We start from the raw sequence: 21,665 nt of genomic DNA on the forward strand, positions 1-21,665 counted from the left end.
GGAAAGGAATGGAGGGTTATGGGCTGAGTGCAGGTCGGTGGGACTAGGTGAGAGAAAGAGTTCGGCACGGACTAGAAGGGCCGAGATGGCCTGTTTCCGTGCTGTAATTGTTATATGGTTATACTGAAATATCTAACCAGTTACAGTAAGGTTCCGGAGTAAAATCGGTAAAGTCCTGGTGATTTGAATGTGTTTGCTGCCTCAAGTATATACTTTGCTGAATAATAGTTTTTACAATAGATATTCCAGATTGAACAAGTTGAATTCTGAACTTGTTTTTTCTATTACCTTACAGGTCTGGGACCTCAGCGATACAGATCGTGATGGTTTATTAGACCGTGATGAATTTGCTGTTGTAAGTTGCTAATTAACTTTATTTGTATCGGCTGTAAAGCCACAGGTTGCTTGATGTCTGACTCTTGCCTGGTTGTAGTTGCTTATTCTGGTACAAGTCTAGAGAGACAAGGGGTACTGGATGGTATAATTTGGAGCAAAATAAAACAAACTGCTGGAGGAACTGAGTGGGTCAATCTGCATCTGTGGAGGCAAGGGGAGGGCTAATGTTTCGGGTCGAGACCCTGCATCAAGATTGAGTGCAGAGGGGAGATGGGCAGTATGAAAGTTGAGAGGGGTTGGTGAGGCAGGGGCTGGCAGGTGATGGTGGGATCAGATGAAGAGGGGGATGATGAGTAGCTGGAGCTGTCGGGGAGGAGAATATAGGTGGCTGGTGGATGATATCAACAAGCAGATGAGAGAGAAAATGGGGCAAATGGAGTGAGGTTGGGGGGGGATGGGTGCACGTGGTAAAGAGTGTGGATGATAGATAGATAGTTGGAACCAGGTGGAAGCGAATGAAACTCATGGTGCTCATTCGGGATGGTGGGGGGTGGGGAGTGCAGTTGAAGGAACCTGGCTGGATCAGAACGAAGGAAAAGGAGAACAGGCGGTGTGGACTACATGAAATTGAAATTGATGGCCACTGTGTCCCCTGCAGGGTGTTGAACCAGTTTCCAGGGCTGGTTGCTTCACCCTGAGCAAGGTGCTTTTGTCACACTCACTAAATTCCTTCTGCCCGCGAATAGGGTCACCTAGACATTTTGCCTGTCTGAAGTCTCCCAACCATGCCATAGACTTTTTGAGGTAACTTTCACAGAACTCTTCTGTGTGTCTCTTGTACCAAAACAGATCGAAGTAGAGAGTTGAGGCTTGCCTTCCTATTAGTTATATAGAATCTTAGCCATGGCTGAGATTTGAAAGTGTCTATTGTGCTAAAGGTTCTGATAACTTCTTACTGTTTGCTCTCACCCCATCTTCCCATCTCTTACTAGAGCTTTCCTTAGGGATTATGTTGCCCCACTGAGTGGCTCATCCTTTCTTGCTGTATCCTCTTCACCTGGCCCTACATTTCCCCTCTTTTCTAGATTTGCTATTGAGATATTAACTTCAGTTTAAAAAAAACAGTTGTTACTAATTTTTGTTTTCTAGACCTTCATCTCTTAACATGTTAATAAGATTCTGTCTCTCATTCATAAATTCTGGCATTCTTGCTGATCAGCTTTGAATCTTTCTTCCTCAACTCAGTTCTAATTTTCATGTTCCTCTTCATTCCTTCTCATGCACTCTCTGCAGCTTCCTTCAGCCTGATGTTAGTTCCACATCATTCATCTTTTGCATCTCATGGCTAAAATTGATTTTTTCCCCAGTTTTGTAAGTTTTCTCTGAAGCATTATTAAACCTTTTTTTTGTTTGAAGCAAAACTTTCTCAAAATACTTTGTTTTCATTAATCTTTCACTCACCTGTCCAGGCCTGTCCGACCATCCTCTAACTCCTACATATGAGTGTTTTATTTCTTTTTATGAAGTGTCCTTTGAAACTTGCTATTAAAACTGCTAAATACACATTTCAAAAGTCCAAGGAAACATTTGCTGTACTTTAATTATAAAGAATTAAAAACAAACTCCTATTTATAATGCATCTCCCAAGGCCTTATTAGAAACAGTTTAATACCTTGTGGAATGCTGGCTTTGTTGTTACACAGGAAATGCAGCAGCCATAATGTCAGTTAAATTGTGCCTTTCCACTGTTGAGCCTGAAATATTTCTTTGCAAATACATTTACTCACCAGTTTGATGAGTTTCAAATGGGTCATTAAGCAATGGGCTACACACCTAGATGTAACATATTTCAGGACCTCCTGATCAATGACTACTGAAATTACATCTATAATACAAAATCTATTGTGGGCTACATATTTGTTTGTGCTATTGGTAGCACATAAAGAATTCCAGAATCAAGCTGTGCTCTTTGGAAGCTTGATCTTTCCCTGCAGCAATGATCAAAAAATGACACCAGGCCGAGTACTGTGATTCTGGTTACAACAAGTAACCTGATGGGAACAACATTATACTTTCCCTACTGGAATTAGAATTAACCCTACCGTTTCTTGACTAACATTGCATGATTAATGATCTGCTCAGATATAGTGCCGATAATACCCCGAGGCATGGAATACAATTTATTGATGCTCTGTAGTTCTTAGCCTAATATTCCATCTGGTAATTATCTCTTCCATGTATTTCACCAGGGACATTCTAAATCATGTTGTAGGTGCCAACCACTGTGTTGGTGATTGTGAAAAGTCCCCGTTCCTCAAAGCTTTACAGTAGACATAAAATCATTAAGATTGTTACATAGATTAAGTATGAAGCTCTAATGATATATAGTATCAGGCTTCCAGTGTAGCTCCTCATTAGGTTATTTTATTGAAGCTACCAGTTTTCACGTACCCACACTGTATATAAATGTTGATAAAATCAATCTCTCTCTCTCTCTCTCTCTCTCTCTCTCTCTCTCTCTCTCTCTCTCTCTCTCTCTCTCTCTCTCTCTCTCTCTCTCTCACTCACACGCTCATGCTCACACTCACTCACACTCTCTCTCACACACACACACACACTCTCTCTCTCTCTCTCTCTCACTCACACTCACACTCACACAATATATTTACAGATAATTGGAACACATTAGGACCAGTACATTTTGGCCCAATTAAGCAGCTGCCCCAAATAGCCAAAGATTCATGGAAGTAGTTAATAAAATATTAAAAAGGCACAGAGTAACAAATATTGTATTTAAATGAAATACAGAATAAATTAGAAGACTACCAATGGTAGTACAGGACTATAGAACTGTATTAGTTCCTAATAGATATCGATGGAGGAATTCATCCAGCGTATGCAATGAATAAAATCAGTGCAGATAATGGACTGCTTTCGTACAATGCTCTCAATGATCGCATCCTCCAAATCTTTTTCATTATAACATTAAAGGTGATTGCTGATAACTTAAGAGTCTTCATCATTCCTAACTTGTTGAAGTAGTGAAATGGCTTCATTTTCACTTCCAGGTGTTTCTGGCATCTCCACACCTGAATGCTTGAAACCGTAGTGATCACTGCAGTTCGGTATTGTCTTACTGCTTACTTCTCGCCAACTATCAGTGACAAAAATCATGGTTCTTTGAACACAAACATACGCAACTGACACATTTTAAAATCTGTGCACTCTAAGCACAGTGTAGCGTCTAACGGCCACAAAAGTGCCTGTGACTGGCTCTAGTTAGAACCTGTTCGGCAAGTCTCCTGTCCCAATTAAATGAAGGCAATTTTCTCGATTTGTCTTGTGTTCTTTAAGAGTTGTCCCAAATAAGCTGCTACCCTGATTAACCGACGGCCCAATTAGCTGTGTGTGTGTGTGTGTGTGTGTGTGTGTGTGTGTGTATATGTATATGTGTATACAGACAGACAGACACACACACACACACACAGAATAAGTAAGAGAAATTCGAAAACCCACACTTCTTGTTAAAAGCTTTAAAACCTGAAATTCAATTTTGGGATTTAAATTGTTTTTGGTACATTTAGTTTTTGCTGGACTGGTTGGTTTCAGTATATTTGTCGTATTCTGTTGTGTAAAAATGAAAAAAAAAATGCAGGCAAGATTCACGTAACCGAACAAAAAAGCTATAAAATAAATGTTGTAATCTACAACTTGCATGCTTTCTGATGAATGTTTCAGTGAATTTGTATGATGGTGCAGCCATACTTGTGCGATTTCTAAATAAAGAATTTTCTTGAGTATCATTGCAACATGTATTATTGGCGTTCTGGTCTCTGCTAATGGGATGGACTCGGAGCTGATTTAGCATCTGAATTCTAGCCTGCAGATCATCAGAAACAGCAAAATTGTACACTGTCACAATCTGTATTTGCTGAGCCCAGTATATTCTTCACTCTGCCACCAAACAAAAGACGCCAATAAGAGGGTTATCAACCTAACAAAGCTGCAATGTTAAATTACATGCTTACTAAACAGAATCTGATAGAACTAAGCAATCCCACAACTAATTGTTCAGATCAATTAGTCTTCATATATCTAATGTGCTATTGTGGTGGACAGTTAACCAGCTGCATGGAGGAGGAAACTTCAAGAACATTTGCAACCTTAAAGCCAACAAGAGTTTGTGCTAAAGTCAAGGCAGAAACGTTTTCTATTATATTTACTTAAAAAGTGTAGAGTGGATGGTTCGCCTTGCCTACCTTTGAGAACACCACCACCATGGAAGTCAAGCAGTTGCAGTGTAATGTAGAAAATTGTCCCTGTATGTCTTGGCTACAATAAAGGGGCACATCCAATCTGGTTATTTTCTTCCCAATTATTTGCAAAGTATCTTACGACGGTATCAATCACCAGGCACAAAACTCTTGGCCCAGCTGTCAGCAATGATCCATATCCTCCTGAGTTCTAGAGCTAGGAGAAAAATCCTACCAATGCATTGTCCACAAAATCCTTCAAGGTCACTGCAAGGATAGGTGAGCCAGTGTTTGCCTTTTTCCCCCCTGTAGTGAATCATTGGTTACATTCTGTTGGCTACATTGAGTAGACCATGTCCTTTACAGGTCTGATTCCAGACTCCCAAGCAGACATTACTCTGAGCCGTCCCAAGAAGAGATTACTAGATGGATAGCGGAAAGGAATGAAGGAATAATAGCGGAACTGCTGGAAGCACTTAGGTCAAACAACAGCTGTGGCAAAAAGAAGCCGAGATAATGTTTCAAATGGAAGGCCCTTCATCATGCATTGCTCAGTAGCATCATCATTGATGCCCAGTTTCACTAGTGCCACTTTCCAGAACTCATCACAATTATCCAAACTTTGACCAACGAATTGAATAACTGGAGATGAGAGAGGTTGCTCTTAATGTCAAGGCAGCTTGTGATAAAATGTTGCATGAAGGAACTCTGATGAATGGGCATCAAGGTGAAAATGCTCCAATTATTGGAATCATACTCTGCATGAAGGAATATGCTAAGATTCTTGGAGATAAAACATTGGATCCCCATGGCTTTGCTGCAGGACTTTTTCATGGTAGCATCCTCAGTCCAATCATCTTAAGTTGCTTCATCCATGACCTTCCTACACAAGGCTAAAAGTGGGAAGTAACTGCTGTTTGCACAATCTTACGTTTTATTTGCAACTCCTCAGAAAATTAACAGAATTTAATAACTCAGAACCTTAAAATGAAGAAAGAGGTGGGACAACCAAGAGATTACTAAAGTTTGCTACATTTATAGCTGAATGTACAGCCACCATCGGTGGAGCAATTAAAGTTGATAGAATTGAAGGCACACAAATCTTTAGAAACTTGCAAGCAGGAAGGAGACTTTATAGTTAGAAGCAATGCTAAAGAAACAGTTTTAAAATTGAGGCTTTGTGTGATCAGGGTTTACTCTGCACAAATGAGCACATGGCCATCAATAGATGAATAAGATGTTGCAGATTAGGATGGAAGAACCAGAACTCTGAATGGTCTCAGTTTTACTGAAGTTAGAATATGGGAGACCAAACAGGAAAAATAATGGAAAGCTGAGACCTAGACAAAGGGTGTGCATTGATATAACATCTAAAAGAGATCTTAAAATTCAGCCAATTAATTAAGAACGCAGGCCATGTCATTGTTGTAGCTGTAATAAATAATATCTACAATTGATATAATATAAGGAATGTATGTAGTCTAATGCTTAAAATAGCATATGTGGCAGTCTCAGCAACAACAAGTTAAGATGGAGGCCGAGTTGGACAGTGTTATGAAAGTCCTGAAGTTTTGAATGAAGAACAGAAAATCTTAGAAATGCTGATCAGGTCAGGCTGCACTCTTGGAGAGAGAAATAGAATTAATGTTCCACGGTCAAAGACCTTTCTTCAGAAGTGGGGAAATTTAGAAAACAGGCATGTTTGATCTTGTAGAGAAGGTGGCTGGGGGTGGGGGGAAGGAAATATCCATACTTTCTCAGCATTTGCTATCATTTTTATGTTTCCTTTTCAGTAACTGCTTTGCCTTGAATTTCTCAGCCCCAGAAAGTTATTTTCTCTCTCCTTGATACTTCCTGTTTTCCCCTGTTCCACGCAGAGAAGATGCTGTTAACATGCCTTCAGCACTTTCAGCACTAACCTATCTCAGCCATCATCTCTTAGTCTTCACCCTGTCAAAAACATTCTCCTTGATCTCTCCATTCCTTCACTTCTCTAAGTTTGAATATGCCTGTGTTCCAAATTGTTCTGTGCTCGGAAAAAATCATTAGACCTGAAATGTTTCTGTCCCAACAGGTGGTGCCTGACCAGCTGAGCATTCGACATTTTCTGTTTTTATTTCAGATGTTATGAAGTTAATGTTCATAGTGAAGTGCTGAGGTCTGAAGTTCATTTTGGGATTGCATGCAAACAAGGTTGCAAACAGTCTGATTCAGTCTCGGACAATTGTTAAAGAAACATAGAAAATAGGTGCAGGAGTAGGCCATTCGGCCCTTCGAGCCTGCACTGCCATTTATTATGATCATGGCTGATCATCCAACTCAGAACCCTGCCCCAGCCTTCCCTCCATACCCCCTGATCCCCGTAGCTACAAGGGCCATATCTAACTCCCTCTTAAATATAGCCAATGTACTGGCCTCAACTGCTTCCTGTGGCAGAGAATTCCACAGATTCACCACTCTCTGAGTGAAGAAGTTTTTCCTAATCTCGGTCCTAAAAGGCTTCCCCTTTATCCTCAAACTGTGACCCCTTGTTCTGGACTTCCCCAACATCAGGAACAATCTTCCTGCATCTAGCCTGTCCAATCCCTTTAGGATTTTATACGTTTCAATCAGATCCCCCCTCAATCTTCTAAATTCCAACGAGTACAAGCCCAGTTCATCCAGTCTTTCTTCATATGAAAGTCCTGCCATCCCAGGAATCAATCTGGTGAACCTTCTTTGTACTCCCTCTATGGCAAGGATATCTTTCCTCAGATTAGGGGACCAAAACTGCACACAATACTCCAGGTGTGGTCTCACCAAGGCCTTGTACAACTGCAGTAGTACCTCCCTGCTCCTGTACTCAAATCCTCTCGCTATAAATGCCAGCATACCATTTGCCTTTTTCACCGCCTGCTGTACCTGCATGCCCACTTTCAATGACTGGTGTATAATGACACCCAGGTCTCGTTGCACCTCCCCTTTTCCTAATCGGCCACCATTCAGATAATAATCTGTTTTCCTATTTTTGCTACCAAAGTAGGTAACTTCACATTTATCCACATTAAATTGCATCTGCCATGAATTTGCCCACTCACCCAACCTATCCAAGTCACTCTGCATCCTCTTAGCATCCTCCTCACAGCTAACACTGCCACCCAGCTTCGTGTCATCCGCAAACTTGGAGATGCTGCATTTAATTCCCTCATCCAAGTCATTAATATATATTGTAAATAACTGGGGTCCCAGCACTGAGCCTTGCGGTACCCCACTAGTCACCGCCTGCCATTCTGAAAAGGTCCCGTTTATTCCCACTCTTTGCTTCCTGTCTGCTAACCAATTCTCCATCCACATCAATACCTTACCCCCAATACCATGTGCTTTAAGTTTGCACACTAATCTCCTGTGTGGGACCTTGTCAAAAGCCTTTTGAAAATCCAAATATACCACATCCAGTGGTTCTCCCCTATCCACTCTACTAGTTACATCCTCAAAAAATTCAATGAGATTCGTCAGACATGATTTTCCTTTCACAAATCCATGTTGACTTTGTCCGATGATTTCACTGCTTTCCAAATGTGCTGTTAACACATCTTTGATAACTGACTCCAGCAGTTTCTCCACCACCGACGTTAGGCTAACTGGTCTATAATTCCCCGGTTTCTCTCTCCCTCCTTTTTTAAAAAGTGGGGTTACATTAGCCACCCTCCAATCCTCAGGAACTAGTCCAGAATCTAACGAGTAGTGAGAGAAGAGGTCAATTTGGGGATTGATGATGAGTTCTATCTTTCCATTGCTACTACTTGATATTGGTCAAACATACAGTATTTTACAGTGCCCACCAGGTAAGGACAACGCGTTTCATTTCCTGAAGAACATAAGTGAACTTGATGAGACTTTACAGCAATCCAATTGCTGATAATTAGTGCTAACCTTTTCCCCCCAGTTTAAGGCAGGTACATAGTTAGGAAAAAGCTAGTTACTTAATGGTTCTGTGACTTATTTATTTATTTATTAAAATTTTGTGAAGATTAATCATTTAATATTGTTTTCTTTCACAAGGCCATGTACTTGGTTTACCGTGCTCTCGAGAAGGAGCCTGTGCCATTTTCATTGCCACCTGCCTTAATACCTCCATCAAAGAGGAAAAAAGCTAATGTTCCTTCTGCAGTGCCACTTATTCCATCTCCACCTTCTGCCAAGGAAAGCCGACAATCCTTACCTCCTGTGGGAATTCTACCGACCAAAACAGCAGCGGCACAGGTAATGCATGTAATAGTAGCGTTAGCTCTTTAATATTATTGCTTTATTGATTTTTTTTTTTTTTTGCTTATGCCTGCGTGCGTGCAAGTCTGTGCGTGTGCGTCTGCGTGCGTCCGTGATGATGTCTTTTTCATGGCTTCTTTACAAGGCGCGGAGTGAGAGAGAGAGACTGTGTGGTGCGCCACTCCTCACACAGACATTTTGCAGTATTTTCCCTTTTATTTTTTACGAGGTCGAGTTGCAATCTCGACACTCAACCCGGCACGGATGGAAAGCGTACTTGGGAGTGGACCCGACTGGTTTCGAACCTGGGAACCTCTGCTCCCGGGTCCAGTGACGATGTTGTTGCGCCACCTGCTGGCCCAATGCTTTATTGATTTCAACAAAATATATTTCAGGAGATTCTGGCATGTGAACTAGATTTTAACTATCTTATTTCCTGGTCCCTCTATTATTGTATGAAGCCCTGACCCTTAATCTGACCCCCTACAGACTTCTGTATTTGCCAGATACAACTCCAACTCCTCTAAGTCACTGATCTGAACTCACTAACTTTGATACTTATGAGGCACCTGAACCCATGACCCTGACTGTCAGTTCCATCTCTCCTGAACCTTCATACAGAAGGAATGATACTGTATCACGTGGGAATTCTGCCAACCAGTGACCCAGACAGTTACTGCCTCACTATGCTAGCAGCTCAGGTTCAGTCCTGACTTTGGATGCAAACTTTGTGGTTTGCACATTCTGACTGTGACAGTGGGGCTTTTCTCTCAGTGCTCCTGCTTCCTTCCACAATGCATATGTGTGTGGGCTGTTGGGTTAGCTAGCCACTGCAAGCTGCCCCTTGTGTAGATGAGTGGCAGAATCTCAGGGGAGCTGATGAGAAGATGTAAACTGAGATTAATGTTGAATAAATGTAAATGCTTGGTTCTGAAGTAGGCTGGTTTGACCAAGGAGCCAATTTCCACATTGTATCTGTGCAACCCATAGAGCAATCTTGGTATGGCTTTGCAGTTATTTTCAGTAACAGGAATTGAAAATACATGTGGACTAAGATGTTAACTGTCCTGTGCTATCACCAGTGGGATCATCAGTTGATCTGCCACCTGTCTTCAGGAGTTTCGGCCCGCTTATGCTCAAGGCTCCCTCGAGGTGGTGGGCCAGCAGTGCTAAAGCACCACCTCCCACTGGTGAGCTTAAAAACTTGGCATCTGCCTCTATCAGAGTTGTTGGTCACTTCCATCCAGCAGATAGTCTACTCTCCAGGTGTCTATGCAACTACTGAAGGGTTTGCAAGATATGTATACACTTTCTGACTATCTGCCCCTCTGGACATACTTGGTCCACACCCATGCTGATCCTGTCTCTGTTGCCTCTGTTGCCTCAGCTACAGCCCTGCTGGCTGACTTGATCTCTCCTAGTGAAGCCAAGGTCACGCAGCTACTTCTGGAAAGTGATCGCAATAAACCCACGGCAGCCTACTTCGAATGGATAGCATGAGACTTTCCACCCCCTGTCTCTGCACTCTGATCTTAATTCTGCGTACTTGGTTAACTTGCGCTCATGGGCTTCATCGATGTTGTCTTCCCAGGGGACTGTGAGTTCACCAATAACCACTTCTCTACTGGTGTCAGACCATACGATTATATCTGGATGCAATGTGGTGAAAGCTATTTGCTCCGAGAAGCTGCCTTTCCCATCCAGGTCTGCTTTGACTCACCAATCATTGGCTGAAGAAAGTATGCTTGATGGTGGGCCTGCGCTGTACACCCTTGACTTGGAGCCTACTTTCACAAATGATATGCTATGTTCTGTGCAGCATGGGGGCATGAGATAAGTTGTGCTGCAGTACTCTCTGCTCAACTGCTTCTGTTACAACTTTGAAAACATTGTTATGTCTCCAAGTGTACATGCCGCTGGAAAGATTGACTCTGCATGCACTCAAAATATGTTGAAGTGTTCCCTTCTCACCACAAGCAGCACACCTGTCTGTCTTATCTTCATACCAGGTGCTGAGGTTGGCAGGTGTTGGGAGCAGATCGTACGCTGCTCTGCATAAAAAAGAAATGCGGAGTGGTTCCATCTGCCACAGAACATTCCAAGATAGATGTATCAACACTTTCCTACCAGGTCCAAGCCCCTTGTTATCACTATCCCAACTCAATTTTATCTTGTGCATCTTCACTTTTATGTTTCATGGGACATAGAACAGTACTGCCCAGGAACAGACTTCCACTACCACCCCAGGCACTGAATCGCAAGCACCCACTATTCTGTGTTTTTAAAAAAAACTTTTCCTACATATCTGCTTTAAATTTGCTGTCTTTCACCTTAAATGCATGCTAGTACTAGACATTTTGACTGTAGGAAGCAGATACTAGTTCTCTATGCCACTCATAATTTTATAAACTTCATTCAGGTCTGCAGTCAGCCTCTGCCATTGAAGAGAAATCAGCCACAGTTTGTCCAATTTCTTATAGCCCTCTGATCCAGGCAACACCTTGGTAAACCTCTTCTGAATATAGTCGTCACATTCTTCCTATAATGAGGCAACCAGAATTGAATGCAATACTCCGGATGTGGCCTGACCAGAGTTTAGTAAAGCTGCATTTCAAAATCAGTTAAATTTTATTGTAATTGTTATGGCAGTTAGTGACAACCTGCTTGTCAATTTCTGTCGGCTGATCACGGTGTATTGCTGAAAGATTACAATTTATGACCACAATAAACTAAAACGGGTCGTACAGGGCATGCTTCAGAAAGATGCTCTGCAAACAAGCTTTATCATGATGGAGGGGATATATCTACAACGTAGTATTTTGGGTAAAGTATATCTTAAGAGTTTTAAACTTGGGGAATAATCCTGCGTTTCTGTCATTTAAGAAGCAATTTATTTTACAGTCTGTTAAATGGGTTGTAACACCAGCTGACAAAACAAAATATGATGAAATCTTCATGAAAACTGACAAAGACCAGGATGGGTTTGTCTCTGGAGTGGAAGTAAAAGATTTCTTTCTCACCACGGGTTTGGCTCCAGCAACACTGGCTCGTATCTGGTAAGTAGTCACCATGTATTGGTCATGTACTCTGTGATGGGTTAAAGAACCAGCAGAAATGGAAAACACTTTGGAGTCCAGTATTGCTATTAACTAATATTATTTGTTAGTAACTACGCAATACAGTAATATAAAATCAGATAGATAAAACAGGTTAGCAATGATTATATGTGGAATGAGTAAGTGTGGAAATATATGAAAATCAAGCTTCTTCAAGTCTAGGGGTAAATAGATAGTCTTATGATGATGAGTGAAGTTCAGTTCAGTTCATGGTATTGAGTTGAGTAGTGATGGAAAGAGAGGGAGAGATTTGAGTCTTAAGGTGAGCTGACGCCGTCGATCTTCCTGTTGTCCTCTGAAATCCTTTAGGAGTCACCGACTGTGACCAAAACAAAGAGGACCGTTCTTCTGTGGTGGAATTATCAACCCAGGCGAGGGTTGGACACACAAACAACTCTCCACCGGGCACACCCTTTTCACACTGCGAGAGCCACTGATTGATCCGCCTGATCGATTCTCCAAAACCCACTTTTTCTGTGGGCATAACAAAGCTCATTCAGTGTCCCAAAACTATGTGTCTGAGGTCTATCATCTGACCTTCTATTCATGTCACCGTGTTGAATACCAACGGTCACTCAAACGGCTCCTCCCTTCTCTGTCGATAAGAATTTCCAAGCAGGCAGCATCCTTGTAGACATGTAAACATACTGTGAGCAGTCTTCTCCTTCCTTTCTTTCTTTCTCTCTCTCTCTCTCTCTCTCTCTCTCTCTCTCTCTCTCTCTCTCTCTCTCTCTCTCTCTCTCTCTCTCTCCCCTCTCCCCCTCTCCCCCTCTCCCCCCCTCTCCCCCCCTCTCCCCCTCTCCCCCCCTCTCCCCCCCTCTCCCCCCCTCTCCCCCCCTCTCCCCCCCTCTCCCCCCCTCTCCCCCCCTCTCCCCCCCTCTCCCCCCCTCTCCCCCCCCTCTCCCCCCCTCTCCCCCCCTCTCCCCCCCTCTCCCCCCCTCTCCCCCCCTCTCCCCCCCTCTCCCCCCCTCTCCCCCCCTCTCCCCCCTCTCCCCCTAACAAGATGTCGGTATTAAATAACTCTCTCTGTCTCTTTTCAAAAGCACAGTTCATAGGGATTATCGAGCACAGTTCATAGGGGTCATTCAGGACCCCGTCACATGTTTAAAAGTAACCATTACTCTACTTTCATTCACTATTTAGAAAATGACCTTAAAGTCCTTGTGTTACCACAGATTTTGGTTATTTCTGTTGAAATTATTTTAGTCTTCTAGTACTGCAATTAGACTGGCAGTTCTTGAACGCAGGAGGGGAAAAACTTTTAATTACTGTTCCGCACAGTTGTATTCTATTCACATTATCTCATCTTTTCAAATTATGCACAGTGTTACGTACCCCGTAACTGGGTTGCCAAACCAGCAGAAATGGGTCACTCAGTTGGAGTCTGGATTACTAGAACTAAGAAAGTTTTATTAAAGAAACAAGCAATACAGTACTCTAATCAAAAGGATAATAAATGCAACAGTTCAGCAATGATAAACACGCATGTACACAGAATTAGGATAACAGGATCAATCAAGCTCTATCGTCGTTTAGGGGTAAATGACCAGTTTCAAAGTGACGCAAAGTTCAGTTCAATTTAGTTCAGTTCAGTTCACAGTAATCACTGCTGTGGGAGATGGACAGTGTGGGGGAAGGAGAGAGAGAGCAAAAACGAATGAATATTCAAACGGCTTCCACACAGACCTTTGATATTCTTCGCAGTCAGCTTTCAGGCGAGCCCTTTGTGATGTCTTCTGAGGTCACCAACCATGACCCCTCCGTTTCCAGATACGATCGTTTCTCTGCGGTGAACCTGGCACCCAGGCAAGGGCGGACACATACCAGTTTCCTGCCGATCGTGCCTTTCCACCCTGTGCGTCTATGGCTTGGTCCCATGACCAGCCCTCCAAAACTTCCCACCGACTTATGGGAGGCGCACTGCTTCCAGGGTCTTGTTACCTCGTGGTGTCGTGTGTGTCTTGCCTTAGCGAACCTGTCCCTTTTTATCCCCCTGCTGGGGTATCGCCTGTCCATCACTTCAAACAGTTCAGGGTTCAAAGGGGGAGCCGATCTTGACAGCTCTCCTTCCGTTAAACTCTCCCGTCCCTTCATTAACCTCTCTAAATGCTGCTCCATTGTTTTCCTTATCTCTCTTTCTCCTGAAGACAGGTGGCAGACCAACTGCTGATCCCACTGGTGCCAGCACAGGACAGCTAACATCTTAATCTATGTGTATTCTCGTCACAACAGTACTATAATTGATTTAAATTAATTAATTGTAATGTGCATTAGGTAAAGACAGTCTGACTTAGCTGTTACAGTGCCTTGAAAAATTATTCAACCCCAATCCTTTGTTCACATAAATGAGTCTTACAACCAGGGATTTTGATCAATTTAGCTGAATTTTGTTTTTGTGAATCACATGCTCCTTTTTACACAGTAGAGCCCAAAACATGGAAAATTGTAAAGCATGAGAAACTAAAAATTCAAAAACAGAAATGTAAGCAGCTCAAAAGTACTCATCTCCCTTTGCTCAGTACTTAATTGAACCACTTCTCACAGCTAATACAGTCAATAGTCCTTTTGGACAAGTCTGTTAGCTTTGCACAATGTGATAGAGTAAGATTTGCCCATTCCTCCTTGCAAAAAAGCTGTGCCAGGTTAGTTGGGGAGCGGCAGTGGACAGCAATCTTGAGGTCTTGCTAGAGATGTTTGATTGGTTTAAGGTTGGGGGCTGAATACTTTTTCAAAGCACTATACATCTTATTGACTACAGTTACTTGTCAATATTCTTCAGCTGGAAATTTGTCAAGCAATGAAAATATCTTCGATCTGTGTAAAGACTGTAGGGGAGACACACTGAGTACTTGTCAGTCAATGAAAAGAGCATTGCACCAATAATGCCTGACATTTTTGATATTTTTAACAATAAAGTGCTATGGTGAAATCACAGTGAATCGTTCTGGAATAGTTAATTCTTAATATTTTTGAGAAAATTGTGAAGCTTGTTTTTGTAGGTGAAAATCTGACTTCAAAGATTTTGATGATTGCCAGCTGTAGATTGATATGCAATAATTAAGCCATTTTTGTGAACAAAACTTTTTCTTCATATAGTACCTTGCATTCCTGCAAGAAATTCTAATATATGCCTTCATTGTTGTTCTATACCTTCCCCAATGTTGTTTAGATGTTCCTTTGAACATTTTGAATAGAACTTTTTGGCCGCAATGAGCAAAGGTATGTTTGGAGAAAAAAGGGTGCAGAATTTCATGAAAAGAGCCCCTCTCCAACTGTTAAGCACGGGGGTGGATCGATCATGCTTTGGACTTTTGTTGCAGCCAGTGGCACAGGGAACATTTCACTGGTAGAGGGAAGAATGAATTCAATTAAATACCAACAAATTCTGGAAGCAAACATCACACCGTCTGTAATAAAAAAAAAAAAAAAAAAGCTGAAGATGAAAAGAGAATGGCTTCTACAACAGGTTAATGATCCTGAACACACCTCAAAATCCACAATGGACTATCTCAAGAGGCTCAAGGTTTTGCCATGGCCCTCACAGTGCCCCGACCTAAACATCATCAAAAATCTGTGGATAGACCTCAAAAGAGCAGTGCATGCAAGACGGCCCAAGAATCTCACAGAACTAGAAGCCTTTTGCAAGGAAGAATGGGCAAAAATCCCCCAAACAAGAATTGAAAGACTCTTAGCTGACTACAGAAAGCGTTTACAGCAGTGATACTTGCTAAAGGGGGTGTTACTAAGTACTGCCATGCAGGGTGCCCAAACTTTTGCTTTGGGCCCTTTTCCTTTTATAGTCGTTGTCATACTTTATTGATCCCGGGGGAAATTGGTTTTCGTTACAGTTGCACATAAATAATAAATAGTAATAAAACCATAAATAGTTAAATAGGAATATGTAAATTATGCCAGTAAATTATGAAATAAGTCCAGGACCAGCCTATTGGCTCAGGGTGTCTGACCCTCCAAGGGAGGAGTTGTAAAGTTTGTTTGCCACAGGCAGGAATGACTTCCTATGACGCTGTGTGTTGCATCTCGGTGGAATGAGTCTCTGGCTGAATGTACTCCTGTGCCCACCCAGTACATTATGTAGTGGATGGGAGACATTGTCCAAGATGGCATGCATTTGGACAGCATCCTCTTTTCAGACACCACCGTCAGAGAGTCCAGTTCCATCCCCACAACATCACTGGCCTTTTTTGTTATTTTGAAACTAAAAGAAGGAAATAAAAAAAGTTTTCTTGCTTAAGATATTAAAGAAATGTGTCATCTTTAACTTTATGCCTTTGGGAAATAAGGTCATCTTTTACTCACTTAGCTATTCACAGTAACAGAAATTTTGACCAGGGGTGTCCAAACTTTTGCATGCCACTGTACGTCTATAAAAAGTTTGTCAAAGTTTTAGATGTTAGTTCAAATTTTCGCAAACTGTCAAAAAAGTAGAGGTGCTGCTGTGCTTTCTTTGCAATTCCACATGCTAGGCTCAGGGCTGGTCCTCTGAAATAATAATAGTGAGGTATTTTCATGTTTGACCTGCATGCCAAGTTTATTCAGGTGACGGAGAGAATGACCCTGCTGATGATGGCATGCTTCCTAATAAGCCCTGAAAGTCAGTATTGGAGTTGGCTAGCACTGGACAACTAACAGATGCAGAACTCCAATTTAGTGAGTTAACTGTGATGAGAGGTTGGTACATAATGGACATTGGACATTTCCTGATCAAAAGAACTGGCCTAAGTAGTTTGGGGTTGTATAAGGATGTGTTCCCTGTCTTCAGTAGAAAGATAAGATTGTTCCCGCCACAGGTTTTGGTGGGGGGAAAATAAGCTTTTTTTCCCCCTACTTAACATCTGGTGGTGTTAAATATAAAAGGAAATTGAGTTTTGAGGTCTTCTCCTTGTTGTGATGCTTTGGCCACAGATGGCCTCCTAGCTAATTTAGATTAGCAATATCTGACTTTGATGTGATTTCTACCATAGCAGGTAGTACTTCCTTAAAAGGGTTAGATATTTTAATCATCGAATCATTTTTGCCATTCTTTCTCAAAACATGATCTAATTTTTAATCAATAATTAAACATACCTTTACAGTTCAAGTAGATTTTCACAGCTTTATGGTTATTTGCAGTGCTGTGTAATTTGTGACACAGGAACTTGAAAAGAGAATTTTTGTATTTAATTTATAAATCTGAGCATATGACAAAATGTTATCGTCATTTTAGTCTTTGTATGAATTTAAGATACAAGTGAATTCTACCTATTCAGTGCTATTACACACAGGTTTTGAGATCTCTTAATTTTCTGCCTTCACAGGGCACTCTGTGATACAAATGATTGTGGGAAGCTGACAAAAGAACAGTTTGCCTTGGCTCTACATTTAATAAACCAGAAGCTAACTAAAGGCATTGATCCACCTCAGGTTCTTACTGCGGAAATGATGCCTCCTTCTGATAGTGCACAGAAGGTAAACTTTTGTTTTTGCATGAAATTAGTGCTGCATGATGGAAGCAGACAGCATTGGCATGATTTTGTATGTTGTGGCTTCTACTCATGATCGCAACATAGTCATTCAGTTTCTGAAGGAATATCTGAAGTGATGTGACTAATGATTCAGACTTGTTTGGAAACAACTCATACAATTACTTCTGGAGATACAGGATAATGATAGTAATATTTGTTGGTTTTATTTAAATCACCCTTTCCTGTCACATGGTTTCACACGTTATTCATCTACATTCTTTGCCTTTGTCACTTCCTTTCTGCCATCTGTTACAAAGCTAAAGATGTCAAATTGGGACCCAAAACAGAAAATGTGTTTTCTGTGGAAGTGGAATAACCAAGCTTCATTCAAAACCCATCAATGAATACATGAAGCATAGGATGATCTGCATGATAAGTTTGATTCCAGTGATAATGCATTCTGAACATTAGAACTTCAAATTGATTGTACACTTTTGAGAATAGTAGTAGATCTTCTGGATTTTGATGACCTTATAAACCATTCAAAATGTTGAGTTTTTGGTCCCATTTGTCTAATGTTTCTGAATGGATTTGATTTTTTTTCAATGAAATTCTTTCGGTGATTTTGGAAATAAATGGATAAAATCTTAATGGGCACCACAGGTGGAAAAGGTAAGTTTATTTTGATAGTAAGAAACAGAAAGGACTGGCAGTGTACAATCAGGTTAGCATCTGTAGAAAAAACAAAACAGGTTGTTATTTAGTACTGCAACCCTCTTTGGAAGTGATTACTTTGAGACAAACCAGGCATTTTAATGGAGTTAGAAGTCAAGATGAATGGAGCAGGAGAAAAGGGACAGGATAACAGTTAATAGGATGAAGATTTAAATAAAAATAAAGACACTGTCACATGTGAAGGAAATGGATATTAATAGACAGAATGAACCACACTTAGGAAATGTACCAGTCATCTAAGAAAGCAAAGCCGCTTTTTTTTAAAAAGAAGGCGGAAGGTAGGTGTGCAATTATAATGGAAATGCCAGCATTCAGCTGTTGAGTTTTGGTTTGAATTTATTAAAATCACTGTCCATACCCACTTGAAATGTTTGATTCTATTCTGGAAGCTTGACTAAGATTTTGGCCAGGGCAATATGTAGACCCTAGATTGCATTATTTTTACTTTTGCTTCAAATAGATTGTCCTGAACATGAACTTTATATTCCTTTTTGGACTTATATGCAGCATACCAGCACCTGAAATTTTATATTTAAATTTCCATGCCTTTCATTTCCCATTGTTGTTATAATTAGTACCATTTTCTGCTTTGTGTATTTATAGTATAGGTAGGTGTACATATATCATCTGATTGTCTGCTGTTTTTGTTAATGTCAACGTTTATAGTTTTAGTATCATTTTCTTCTGCTTCTTTTCTATAATTTTTCTCTGCTATTGTTTTGTGTTATTTATCTACTTTAAGTGATCCAGAATAATGTCCTGAATATTAATCATGAATTATTGCGGTATTATTTGTGTATTTCTAGATTTTCTGCTAGGGTCTTTTCATAGTTTCATTTTAAAATATGTATTTCTTTGGAAATAATTTTACTGTTTTAATGTACTGTTAGTTGGGATTTTGCAGTAAAATAATCTTGTAACTTTAGCTTGTAACAGCATTTTTTAATCATTGCATATCAATATGATAGAGAAGCAACCTAACCTTTCACTTTTGCCGTTAAATAAAAGGTTTCATAAATTTGGGTTGGTGGCTGTCTAATACTTATTTTCTGTCTCTCTCTCTCTCTCTCTCTCTCTCTCTCTCTCTCTCTCCCTGTGTCTCTCTCTCTCTCTGATTGTCTTCCTCTTCCTGAGTTATAGGTCAGTATGCTATGAGTATGTCTTACTAAAATAATGCAATTGCAATTAGAAATTTAAATTTTCTGTCAGTGGTATTAATTCTTCCGAATAACTATTTCTTCCACACACACTGCTCTGAAATTGCTAGTTTTCTTGTTTGTGTGCTTCTTGATGCAAAACAGACATTCAAGGAAATTGCAGGCCTCAGAAATAATCCAACTTAGTTTTTTTGTAGCTTTACTAATTCTCTTTGAACCTTTCTTTCTTGCATTCTACTTCCCTTTGCTTTGCTACAGGCTCTATGCCTTTCTCACTGTACCAGTCATCCTTGCTGCACTGCTTTGATGTCCCTAATATGTGAATAATGCTGGAAGCCTAACGTAGCCCTTCTTCGTTTAAAATGCAAGGTTAGCATAATTATTTACTGTGTAATCTGTCCTTTGTTCACTTTCTTTTGCTCATGGTGAACAAATCCTTCTAGATTTTCATTCTTTTATTTGCAGTTTTTTGACCAAGCACAGTTTTCAAAAATTATGTAATCCATCAAGATTAAAATCAGGCTTTGTCATGTTTCGCAGCAGTTGACTACTGAACGAAATAATATGTTCTTTTGAGTTAATAAATAATCTAAAAGAAGATTGATGAGAAGTTTGGGGGGGGTGAGATTTGACAACATTAATAAATTGTTAATCGGTATGTTTTGGCCCATTAATTTCTTCTACTGCTAACTAACATTGTAAAGTTATGGGACATCTAAACTAGGTTATTGTGCATGACAGAGGAAAATATTCGTGCATTATAATCTGGTGCTCAGAGTTAAGCATTCAATAGATCAGGGCTTCAGATCTCATACATACTGAAGATCAATCAGGGCTTCAGATCTCATACATACTGAAGATCAATCAGTTTAGATTGGGTTTTAATATTGTTGAAGCAAAAAAATGCTGGACAAGTTGAGGATGAGAATTATGCTTCAGTAAAATTTGTGTGCTGTGTTTAATCTGGAAAATGCCATTTAAACTGTGAAATAGAGTAATGCTGTAAATTTTAAACTGATCTGAAATCATGTGATAATATGTCTAAGGGCTTAAATAACCCAATGCATGCTTTCCACAGAATGGAGCCATTCTGAGCACCGTAGCTGACTTTTCAGCCATCAAAGAACTTGATTCTATACACAACGAAATAGCTGATCTTCACAGGTAAGCACATTTTTGATACTGTATGCACACCTTTGAGTACAAAAGATATTGAACTGGGCAGGATGATATCAAACATTATGGAAATTCAACATTATACTATGTCTTGCCATAAAAGGTAATTACGAAAATAGCAATTACTGTGTAAATATACTGGAGGTTAATGTTCTAATTGGTAATTATCTGCTGTAAGTTGTTTTAGAAATGCAGTATGTTATCTGTTTGTCTGAAAGTGTCAGCAAGAGGTGATAGTATCAATAATGCAAAATATCTTTGTAAGCCAAATAGCACATTCTTTTTCTCAAGTCCCTACAATGGTTAAAAACAGTATGTTTTCACAGGGGATTTGATGGTTTTTGCAATGAAAATTATTAAAAATTGAGTTTGTTTTCTAAAGCAAGTGAAACTCCTTTTTACCAGGTGTCTGTAGAGACACAATTCGTTAGTCTCTGCTAACAGTCACTGGACTCAGTGTTGAGAAAACCACCTTCTCAAACTTCATACGTCTTGGGTCCCACCAAATCCAGGAAGTTGAGATGTCTCGACCACCTGAACCCTGATCTTTGTGAATACTGTGTAAAATACTGTCCACATGCAATTAGCCATCAGCAAGAAATAACAGATTGTACACTGCGTACAATTATAAAGTATATTTACAAATTTCAGCTTTATCGAACAGATAGTAAGAAAAAGAAAAGAAAAAAAATGAAAGGGCTCATTACAGTTAACCCAGTCCAAATGTGCACTTAAGTTGGAGCTCATCTTGAAGTTGTCTTTAACTCACGTGAGAAAGCAGATACCTCCTTCCAAATGTCACTCAAAATCCATCTCAAACAAGTGGGCTCTCCCATGGGAGTATTGGTTCTTCCTCCTTGAAGCCATTCATCTGCACAAAGCACCTTGTGCAAGAGGGATGGCATCCTCACATCCTCAGCCATCTTCCCTCCTGTCTTCTCCCAGCTCCCACCAAAAATACCTCACCCACATCAGTGTCTGTCACCGCATTCTCTAGAACCACCTTCCAATTCCATCATGATTGGCTGACACAACATTCCTAAATTGAACAACATAGCACCTTTAGCTCAAACCCAAACATGCTAAAGCAGAACAGACTACTCTTACAGAACTGCTAAAATGAAATTTCTACAGCATAATAGTAAAAATCTTAACCAGGGTGATACACAAGGGTTCCCAAACTTT

General features: G+C 40.5%; 1 protein-coding gene across 3 annotated transcripts in view; it reads left to right on the forward strand.

The window, feature by feature from the left end:
- eps15 (epidermal growth factor receptor pathway substrate 15) overlaps positions 1–21,665 on the forward strand; it is a 137,758-nt gene that overhangs the window by 51,966 nt on the left and 64,127 nt on the right. For all 3 annotated transcript variants that reach the window (XM_072273756.1, XM_072273754.1, XM_072273755.1), the window contains 5 exons: positions 296–355; positions 8,631–8,831; positions 11,736–11,890; positions 17,266–17,416; positions 20,383–20,468. In XM_072273756.1, the coding sequence (XP_072129857.1) occupies positions 296–355; positions 8,631–8,831; positions 11,736–11,890; positions 17,266–17,416; positions 20,383–20,468 (653 nt within the window). The remainder of the gene's footprint in view (positions 1–295; positions 356–8,630; positions 8,832–11,735; positions 11,891–17,265; positions 17,417–20,382; positions 20,469–21,665) is intronic.

This window comes from Mobula birostris, chromosome 12, assembly GCF_030028105.1.
Source record: "Mobula birostris isolate sMobBir1 chromosome 12, sMobBir1.hap1, whole genome shotgun sequence".
Taxonomy (NCBI): Eukaryota; Metazoa; Chordata; class Chondrichthyes; order Myliobatiformes; family Myliobatidae; genus Mobula; species Mobula birostris.